This window comes from Exophiala spinifera (genome assembly GCF_000836115.1).
Source record: "Exophiala spinifera strain CBS 89968 unplaced genomic scaffold supercont1.1, whole genome shotgun sequence".
Taxonomy (NCBI): Eukaryota; Fungi; Ascomycota; class Eurotiomycetes; order Chaetothyriales; family Herpotrichiellaceae; genus Exophiala; species Exophiala spinifera.
This window is the reverse complement of record NW_015622513.1, coordinates 2,783,203-2,793,903: the sequence shown is the minus strand read 5'-3', so window position 1 is coordinate 2,793,903 and position 10,701 is coordinate 2,783,203. Positions and strand designations below refer to the sequence as shown.

The 10,701-nt window shown below is 50.3% G+C and overlaps 2 protein-coding genes across 2 annotated transcripts; one reads left to right on the top strand and one right to left on the bottom strand.

Annotated features, from left to right (window-relative positions):
• Nucleotides 1-253: 253 nt before the first annotated feature.
• Nucleotides 254-2,962, bottom strand: PV08_01045 (uncharacterized protein; the record flags this gene model as incomplete). The annotated part of the gene is made up of 4 exons (XM_016375410.1): nucleotides 254-1,905; nucleotides 2,097-2,212; nucleotides 2,271-2,341; nucleotides 2,405-2,962. The coding sequence occupies 4 exons, from the start codon at nucleotides 2,960-2,962 to the stop codon at nucleotides 254-256; spliced, it is 2,397 nt and encodes a 798-aa protein (XP_016240686.1).
• A 1,618-nt stretch (nucleotides 2,963-4,580) lies between these two features.
• PV08_01044 (uncharacterized protein) lies at nucleotides 4,581-9,600 on the top strand (the record flags this gene model as incomplete). The annotated part of the gene is made up of 8 exons (XM_016375409.1): nucleotides 4,581-4,867; nucleotides 4,921-7,729; nucleotides 7,777-7,809; nucleotides 7,856-8,005; nucleotides 8,052-8,480; nucleotides 8,537-8,892; nucleotides 8,960-9,183; nucleotides 9,266-9,600. 8 exons carry the CDS (start codon nucleotides 4,581-4,583, stop codon nucleotides 9,598-9,600), a joined length of 4,623 nt encoding a protein of 1,540 aa, XP_016240685.1.
• Between the last annotated feature and the right edge of the window lie 1,101 nt (nucleotides 9,601-10,701).

Below are 10,701 nucleotides of genomic sequence, written 5' to 3'. Positions count from 1 at the left end.
TATGATGTAGGCGTAACATCACCACAAATACTGCTCCCACGTTGCCGCGCCTCGCTTAACCAAGTGTCCGCCAAATGTGCACCAAAGAACCCTGTATCCTGCATTCCAACCAAAGTACCTGCGATTATTCACAATCCCTTCATGAATATGTGCTCTTCCACAGATTACCCCGTAGTAAATCATGGTTGTCGTAGGGGTTAGACCCGCCTCTACCCACCTATATGGTTGCAGGCACTCAATGCTATCAATTACATTAATCATCGTAAGAAACTGTGCTTTCTTCGTCAGAAGACGACGAAGCATCACCCTGTTCTTCCTGTCCCTCATCGCTACTCTCCACGAGCAGTCTGACTCTCTTCCCGGAGGCTGACTTGGTCGCCTGCCCGGGTAAACCCTGGTCATCAGCATCGTCATCTCCTTTGACGGACTCCTCGACCTTCTCTGCCGCAGCCTGAGCCTCGTCAAGCGCACTCTTCGCCACATCGTCTCGGTCGAGTGTCGGCTTGTTCTCGCTGAGCTCCTCTTTTGAAGGCACAACGATCTTGAGAGCGAGATCAGGCTGCTTGCTGTATACGCGCAAGCCGACAATGCAACTTGCATTCCACGGATTGCGGTTCGGGTCTTTTTCAGCATCCTCTTCTGGTTTTGTTTCTTCTGTTGGAGTGGCGGGTGCTGTGCTAAGGACCGGAGTGCCGGTCGTGGCTGGTGTGCTCGTCCCCGTGGGCGACAACGAGGTGCCGGTCGACGACATACCAGGAAGCTGACCCTTCTGATGTGCCAAGTCGTACAGCTTGCCGATCTGCGTGATCTTGTCTCGCCGATGGATGTTGTTACGGATAATCGTCTCCACATCATCTCGCGAGGTCGAAGTGGCCTCCACTTTTACAAGGACCGAGTACGTGCCCTTTGCGAGGTGGACTTCAACATTGACAGATCGGACAAGTTCATAGTTCAACTTGCTCCGTGCGAGGTACTCGTCATCGTCATCTGAGTCCTTCTGGACACGGAATTGGAGGGTGAAGTTATATTTCCCCTGCAGGCCCTTGAAGTAGCGGTCGTCGAGTTGCGATAGCACGATCACAGCTTCGGTGTCCTCGGGCACGTCGATGGAGAAGTAGTTCGTTTGATAGTCGAGAGTGCTCCATGGGACCTGAACGGACATCCACTGCTGTACAACGTGCCATTCCGGCCCAAAAATGCGGGTTCGGTCGATGTACTTGTATTTGCTCAGCATGTCCTTATAGGTCATCCAGAAAATGCCATCATCGCCAAACTGATGATTCAATCGCGATAACCACTCAGGAGTCCACTCTTTCGAACCGTCAGACCAAGTTCCGGTCCATTCCTTGCGGCCCCATGGGTTGCGTATCTTGACAAGTCTCTGGCCATGGCCCTCATACGTGTCAAGGATCGCGTACGCATGTTGAGATACAATTCCTGACCGACGCTCTTCGCGGATCTTCTCATTGGCCACGAGATAAGGGCGCCATTCTCTCCATCGAGCGACTGCGCAGGAGAAGACAAACTCCGTTGTTTTTCCACATTTGGATAGCTCGTTGGACCAGAAGGCGTCGGTGTCAAGGATATTCGTCGTATAGATCTCAGATGTGATACTCCCCGTAAGCTCCTCCAGCGCCTCCCCAGTTTGCCCTCCAGAGATTGAAGCGTAGTCGCCGTGTGCTTTAGCATAGGCCTTCTCTAGTAAGCTGACCCAGGTCTCGTTTTGGTCCCGACATTGAGCAAAGTACAACGCTTGGGAGCCTCTCTGGAACAGTTCCTGATACTGATCTTCCTGATTATTACGGCGAACACCGTATTGTCCAAGCACAACGTCGCCGCTCTCATCGTAGTTTGGAGCTCGGAGGTATAGTTTGTCGTCAATGATGCATTGGTGCCATTCACCGTCTAATGTAGCATGTCAGCAAACTAAGCACTTAGAGCGAGATAATGCTAGTTCTTTATCTCATTCAATGCTCTGTTTCCTCTCAGTGACTCGAGCGACTGCTTTGGTGTGGGTGGTGAACATCGGGCCAGAGTTCAGCAACCGCGATCATTGGATGAGAGAAGCTCGTTGAACAGTTATAAAAGTAACATACCTCGGTGAAACACAAAGCCATAGACACCCACAGCTTGATCTTGAATCACGCAGACGCGGTCAATGAACTCTCGGTTGCAACCCAGCGCTGATACAGCAGCCAAAAACCAGCAATCGCTGAAGTCAAGGATCAGCATACATACTTGAGAAGTGGATAACGAGTCCTTCAACTCACCCGGCAGATCCTTGCAAGATATCATCGTACGAGGGGCCATCAACATAGAACTTGGGGTCGTCAAATATATCCTTGAAAAAATCAATCAGCCCCCGGTGACCGAATCAAGCAATGTCTATCACACGCTGTCTTACCGTAACGCGTTTCACATCTGCCGGAAATTCTTTGTCATTTTGTTCAATTACCAAGCCATCCAAGCAATCGCGTGCTCTAGTGATCTTCAAGTCTCGTTCGATGTCGAAGTGAGGGTCGGTATACTTCTGATTCGATTCCCGACACTCCCTTATGATTCTTTTGACGTCGCGGATACAGCTCTCCTTGGCATGTTCGTATGAAGTCGTGGCTCGGTGAGCAATCTCACCCACCAATTTTGCCAGAGACACATTCTTGTCGGTCATGCGCTCAGGCAACACACGGGTGACTTTCCCCTGATACTCGGGGTTGAAATTGTCCCAAAACTTGGTCATCTTTGCTTGAGGATGAGGCTTTTCCTTCTTCTTGGGAGGAGCTGGCGTTGGAGCCTTGTCAGGTACGAGCATGAGCTTGATTGTCTGGCCACCTCCCAGCTGGAGGCCGCCCTCTGGCGGTGTTGGGTCATTGCTGGTCGGGTTGGCTTCTATGTTGATATCCGACTTTGACTCTGGTCCACCCTGGTGCTTGCCAGACTGATTTTGTGAATTCTGTGGTTCCATATTATTATTGTCACTCGTGGAACCCCTTTGGTCGGTATAGTTGACGTTGTTTCTAAAGGGGTGTGCTTCTCGACTATCTCGAGTAGAGACTTGACGGGACATGCTCTCGCCGTATCGATGTTCAAGGATTCAAGGCTGGGAAGACGGAAAGTGTGGAGAAGAAAGCAGATTCAGGGTCCTGGGATATATGGGATGCTAGCATCGCAATGCACAAGGCTTAGAACGACAGCGAGAACAGCAACGGCCAGGCCACCGCCCCGTTATACCCTGCATGTGAGGTACTAAACCGGTGATCAATGGCCCTATCGTAGAGCGGACAACAGCATTGTTGAGCGTCGCCGGTCACACGAGTAGGCGGTAAGACAGATAATGTTGCCAGTTCGAGGTCTAGTCCGGGGCGGATTCGTGCTAAGTAGCAAATGTGGGCGTGGACCAACCAAGATAAGACAAGTATGCTGGCACAGCTAACACAGGGAGCAGCAGCGTCGTGGCCCTCTGAAAGGCGCAGGCTGACGAACAGGGTCAAAGAGCATGAGGGCATCGGCAACCAGTACCGAGTCACAATCATGATACAGGGACGAGGAATATTCCAGCCGAATACGAGCGATAAAGGGCACAGTTTTCTTTTACACAATTCTTTGTGCGCTGCATTCGCCGGTGGCCAAAATGCCATCCAGAGACCCCGTGCGCCGATAGAGAAATCGAGACCATGGCCGATAGCTGTACAGATAACAAAGACGATAGTCCAGAACCTTAGGTGCTTAGAAGCGAGCCCAGATGTTGCAATGTTGGGGGAACTTGGTCGGAGCAACGGGCATTGACGGGCTGTGAATCTAAAAATGATGGGCCTGGCTTTTGGCTGGGAATGAGGCTGAACGGACTCGCCCGGACAGGGTCCAGTGGGTAAAAGCCCCTTGCCGGTATTCAGGGTCCAATATTGCCTAACCTTGGCGGAGAACCACAGAGCCGAGTCCTCAGCCTGATGCTCTGAACAGATGTGGGATTGCACCGGTGGGTCTGACTGGTGTCACGCGTGTGAGCACAAAGTTACAATGCACATGGAATCCGTGCGGATACGCATGCTTGAGCCGCCTTGCAATGTAGTACCCATATTGTAAGCAAAGCAATGGCTAGCAATTACCTTGTAGTTGCCAACGAAGAGTGCGTGGATAAGGCCTCTAGCTGAAGTCGCGGTCTTCTTGCAAGACCGCCGACCGTGAAACGGCTACACATGCATTTCTTTCAACATGATCATGTGCATACACCGTGTGTTTATCATATATTGCCCGCCCTCGCTCCAAGAAGCAAGCAAACATATGCCTACCACTTAGGGAATACGCAGATATCCGCAGACGCTGGTTGGTCAGCGGATTATTGTTGTTCCGGGGTTCCCCACATACAATCAACATGCTTAAGTCCGAATCGCCGGGCATTGGTGACTAAGCCAATGCGCATCATCTTCTCGCCTGCAGGTCATTGACCTCTTCGAGGCTTTTTGCCTGCGTCTGCATTTGGGTGTGAGAATCTCCTTCATTCGATCTCCTTCATCCTCCAACTTGCTACTGCCCAACCGCCGATTCTGCCACTCTCACCCCTTGCGCAGTGTTGGCTACAGTAGATGAGGGGCTTTCTTCAAGAGCAGTCTGTACTGACTGCTACCGGCGGCGAAAGTCCGTCGTATTTCCCTCTTCCAAAGGCTCTCTCACGACAGCCTCTATGTGGTGATTCAGAAGGCTGGGGTCCGGTCAGCTCGTTGCGATGGGATCTTACACCTTGCTTTCTTGACGTTTGGGTCCTCGGTGTTGCCATCGGGGGGGCGCTGTTCGGTGTTGGGGCGCTATGGTACATACTCAAGAAACGGGTAGCTCAAGATGTCCCCAAGAACTGGCACTTCTACGCCAAGCTGTAAGTCTAGTATATTTGCATCTCGGGTGTCTATGCTAACCTCGGTGTCGCAGAGTCGTACTTACTGGCGTGGTCCTCTCGACCGTCCTCCAACTTGTCTTCCAAATACACGAACTGCCGGGAATATGGTACCAGGATATAAGATTTTACACATCCGTCGCTACAATTACCTCACTCCTTATAATATTCTCTATACAATACCATGAGCATTGGAGGTCGAGAAACCCAAATGGCGTCGTATTATTCTACTGGGTCTTTTTCATTTTGGCGTATGCAGTCAAACTGCGTTCCCTAGTTGCTCGCGGCGCCGAGAGGAGCCAACTCCCATACTTCATCGCCTTCAATGTCAGCTTTGGTCTCGCAATATTGGAGTTTGTGTTGGAGTACTTTGTGCCGAAGAAGCAAAGCGCATATGACGCCTTGGGAGCTGAGGACGAATGCCCTTACGAATATGCCGATGTTTTCTCAGTCCTGACCTTCAGTTGGATGACCCCACTGATGAAGTTTGGTTATGAAAATTACTTGACCCAGGATGATTTGTGGAATCTACGCCCGCGGGACAGTACCAAGGTCACGGGCGATTTATTGCAGCAGGCATGGGAAGTTGAACTCGAAAAGAAGAAACCCAATTTGTGGATAGCCTTAGCCAGGGCATTTGGAGGACCCTACATCCGTGGAGCCTTCATCAAGACCATCAGCGATGCGCTTTTATTCGTCCAGCCTCAACTACTTCGACTTCTCATTCGTTTCGTGGATTCTTACCGTCCCGGACGAGAACGAGAACCAGCAATCCGTGGCATTGCCATTGCACTGGCCATGTTTGCAACCTCAATTTGCCAAACTGCTGCACTCCATCAATACTTTCAGCGGGCTTTTGAGACTGGTATGAGAATCAAATCATCTTTGACTGCAATGATATACGCCAAATCCCTTCGTTTGTCAAATGAGTCCCGTGCGACCAAATCCACCGGCGACATCGTTACTTACATGAGTGTCGACCAGCAACGCCTCGCTGATCTGGCGCAATGGGGCCAACAGCTTTGGTCGGCACCGTTCCAGATCACTCTCTGCATGGTGTCTCTTTACAAACTGGTTGGGGTATCTTGCTTTGCAGGCGTTGCCGCAATGATCATCATGATTCCGGTCAACGGTTTCATTGCCAGATTCATGAAGAAGCTTCAGCTGTCACAGATGAAATATAAAGACAGACGTTCTCGTTTGATGACCGAAATTCTGAACAACATGAAAAGCATCAAGCTATACGCTTGGGGCTCAGCCTTCATGGAAAAGCTAAGCCACGTGCGCAATGATCTGGAGTTGAACAATCTTCGGAAAATCGGAGCCGCTCAGGCTTTCTCAACTTTCACGTGGTCATCAACGCCCTTCTTCGTCTCGTGTTCGACATTCGCCGTCTTCGTACTGGTCAATAACAGGCCTCTCACCACGGAGCTAGTATTTCCGGCATTGACACTATTCAACCTGCTGACTTTCCCGCTCACTGTCTTGCCAATGGTGATAACTAGCATCATCGAGGCGACTGTGGCCGTGAAGAGATTGACAGATTTCTTCACCGCTGACGAGCTACAGGAAGATGCAGTCAGGTTCATTGACGAACCACCAAAACGATCCGGAGAATCCTCAGTCTCCATTTCAGAGGCCAGTTTCACATGGAACAAAAACGAGGACAGAACTGTTTTGCGGAATATCAATTTCAATGCCAATAAGGGAGAACTTACATGTGTGGTTGGACGTGTCGGAGCCGGCAAATCGTCGCTCTTGCAAGCACTCCTGGGAGACCTATGGAAAATTAGTGGCGAAACAGTCGTCCGAGGCCGCATTGCCTATGCTGCACAATCAGCATGGATCATGAATGCAAGCGTGAAGGACAACATAACCTTCGGCCACAGGTGGGATCCTCACTTCTACAATCAGACTGTCCACGCATGTGCTCTTATCGCCGACTTCAAACAGCTACCCGACAGCGATCAAACCGAAGTAGGGGAGCGGGGAATCTCATTGTCTGGGGGTCAGAAGGCTCGATTGGCATTAGCACGAGCGGTGTATGCCAGAGCCGATGTCTATATCCTAGACGATGTCCTGTCAGCCGTCGATGCTCATGTTGGGCGGCATTTGATCAACAATGTTCTCGGCCCAAATGGCCTGCTGAATGGCAAGACTAGAATTCTAGCGACAAACTCCATTCCTGTCCTCAAAGAGGCTGACTATATGTACTTCCTCCGTGAAGGCGCGATTTCCGAGAAGGGCACATATCGGCAATTGATGGCAATGAGAGGAGATGTTGCCAGTATGATTAAGACATCCACGAGCGATGAGGATCAAGAATCGGAAGGCGAACGGAGCCCTAGCATTGAAGGAATGGAATCAGATGAGTCTGCAACCATCGTGGCTAATGGAGTGCAAGATGAGCTGGATTCCGAAGAAGCCGACGAAGCACGCCAAGAGATCGGTGGTCTAGAACCCATTCGTGCTGGTGCATTTACGGCGCGCAAAACAAGCTTTAATACATTGCGACGTGCATCAACTGCTAGTTTCCATGGTCCAATGGGCCATGTAACCGACGAAGAGGCCGGTCTCAAATCTAAACAAACCAAGGAAACTTCGGAACAGGGCAAGGTCAAGTGGTCAGTGTATACAAGCTATGCGAAGGAGAGCAACCTGGTCGCAGTGTGCTTCTACTTCTTCGCCCTTCTTGCAGCTCAGACAGTCCAGGTCGCCGGCAACTTTTGGTTGAAGCGCTGGTCTGAGATCAATGAGCTTTTTGGCGCTAACCCGTCAGTGGGAAAGTATATTGGTATCTACTTTGCACTCGGTATAGGAGGCTCAGCCCTGGTCGTTGTTCAGGTGTGTACCTTACTTTGCTGACCATTGCAAATGCTCACAGCTTACAGACTCTCCTTCTCTGGATCTTCTGCTCGATAGAGGTACGCTATCTTTCACTTGGCGAGAAACTATGTCTCACACCTGCAGGCTTCAAGAAAACTTCATGACCGAATGGCTTATGCCATATTTCGCTCTCCGATGAGCTTCTTCGATACTACCCCGATAGGCAGAGTACTCAACAGGTTCAGTTCCGATATTTACCGGGTAGACGAAGTCATCGCTCGAACATTCAATATGGTAAGCATTTCAACACTTTAACTGGGCCATGAACTGACGTGACAAGCTTTTCGTCAACGCCAGCCGGGCATTGTTTACCATTGGTGTCATTGCAGCCTCGACGCCCCTCTTCCTAGTCCTTGTCATTCCTCTGGGCGCCGTGTACCTTGTCTACCAGAGATATTATCTCAGGACTTCTCGAGAATTGAAAAGGCTTGACAGCGTCAGTCGCAGCCCCATTTACGCACATTTCCAGGAATCACTGGGTGGCGTTTCAACCATTCGTGCTTATCGACAGTCGAATAGGTTCATTCAAGAGAACGAATGGCGGATGGATGCCAATCTCCGAGCCTATTTCCCTTCAATAAGTGCCAATAGGTGGTTGGCAGTCCGCTTAGAGTTCATTGGCTCTGTCATCATCCTCGCGGCTGCTGTTTTCGCTATAATTTCCGTGACAACTGGCAGTGGATTGACGGCAGGCATGGTCGGTCTTGCGGTATGTGATCATGAACCGGTTCTTTCTTTTAACAACCTGTACGCTAATCGTCGTAGATGTCATATGCCTTGCAGATTACGCAATCTTTGAACTGGATTGTGCGCCAAACCGTGGAAGTCGAGACCAACATCGTTTCTGTGGAGCGTGTGCTTGAGTACGCCGAACTGCCTAGCGAAGCCCCCGAGGTCTTGTTCAAGAGTCGTCCCAGTATCGGTTGGCCAGCTCATGGTCAAATCACCTTCAATGATTACACGACAAAGTATCGGGAAGGTTTGGACCCAGTTTTGAAGAACATCAATCTGAGCATCAAAGCCCGAGAAAAGGTCGGCGTCGTAGGTCGAACAGGAGCTGGAAAAAGTTCTCTGACACTTGCACTATTTCGTATAATTGAACCTACATCGGGTAATATAAGGTATGTTGAACCTCTCGAGGAGTTGTACCGTACAACCAACGCCATTTAACTTACTCATATTTAACAGCATTGATGGGCTTAATACGTCAACAATTGGGCTATTGGACTTGCGAAGACGCCTGGCAATCATACCACAAGATGCAGCCCTCTTTGAAGGGACTATTCGTGACAACTTGGACCCCCGCCATGTGCACGATGATACCGAACTATGGAGTGTACTTGAGCATGCTCGGCTGAAGGACTACGTCTCGGAGCTTCCTGGTCAATTGGATGCAGCGGTCCATGAAGGCGGTAAGCGAATATCCCACCATGTCTCGGACTTCTCTTTTTTGCTCCCTCTGTTGCTGAAGATGCTGACTCTTGGAAATTTTAGGTTCTAATTTGAGCCATGGGCAACGTCAACTTGTATCTCTGGCCCGCGCCTTACTGACCCCCAGCAACATCCTGGTTCTTGACGAAGCTACAGCGGGCATAGACGTCGCCACCGATCGGATGGTTCAAGCCACACTTCGCAGCAATGTCTTCGATAACCGCACCATCATCACAATCGCACACCGTATAAATACTATTATCGACTCCGATAAAGTCGTCGTCTTGGAGCAGGGTCGAGCTGTCGAGTTTGACACACCAAAAGAGCTGATTAAGAAGAGAGGTCTTTTCTACGAGCTTGTCCGTGAAGCCGGACTACTTGATAGTTTTGAGAGTTGATTGGAACCGAAGCGAATTCGCGAACAACCAATTGTGGAGTTTTCTGGCCTGCTCAGTAGCCGCGCTCGAGCTCACAACAACACCGGGTAGGGAAAAGCATAAGATCGAGCGCATTAGGATTACGATTACCTCATTGTGAACTCTATGACCTATTCCGGGAGCCTCAGAACCCGATGCAGCCGTTGTAGCGCAGAAACGCTCGGTTCATCGAAGTAATAGTAGCAACATCCTCTTGATGTCCTGATGAATAATGCGGCATGGGTTTTGACTCCCGTATCAAAACAGCATTTGTAATCACTGGACGAGGAAGCCCGTTGGGCGAAAAAATAGTTCGATCAATCTGTTGTCATAATGACACTCGTCAGTAAACTCTTCTCTCTTAATCATCGGTTGATATTTAGCTCCTAGTCTCAAAAGCAGCACATACACGTATTGAGGGAACGAAGGTCTCTCGAGGATAAAGCAGATGCATGGATGCCAAATTGTCGGATGGGACCCGGCAGACCCAACAATTGTATCTTGTGCACTGGTTAGAACCGGAACCCGATGGCGAAAGTATCATCCATTTTCGTTGAGGCCGGGGAGCTGGTTGAATGCTAGGATGTATTCAAGACGTTGAAGACTCTTGCGGCCGACCGCCCGACCATAGTCGAGAGGGTCCATATGATTCTCGGACAGACGCCCTTGTACCATGGGTCCGGAGACGTGGTCGAACAGGCTGAACGAAAAGAGAGGAGCACAGATTCCTCCCGGTTGTTACCAGATACTTCGTCAACGCTGTCTGAATGCAGTCGAACTCGCGCTCATGGCTCTGAGAACTTCGGCGTTCGTGCGACGCCCCATCGAGGACCTCCTGAAGGCAGACTTGCGGCTGCTACAAGAAGATCTGGGACAGTGAGAATTGTAGTTTCGACTTCTTTGGCATCCATTGGGATGTCACTTCTCGGCAAACACATTGCGTATTCGAACGTGTCGGAAGTGGTGGGTGGTACGGGATGTCTATGTCCAACCAGAGCTCCTTCAACAGCTGGACACTTGTGATCCGACGTGTTGGTACATATACCTTGGGGAGAGATCTCCTCGGCTCCATCGCGGTTGTAA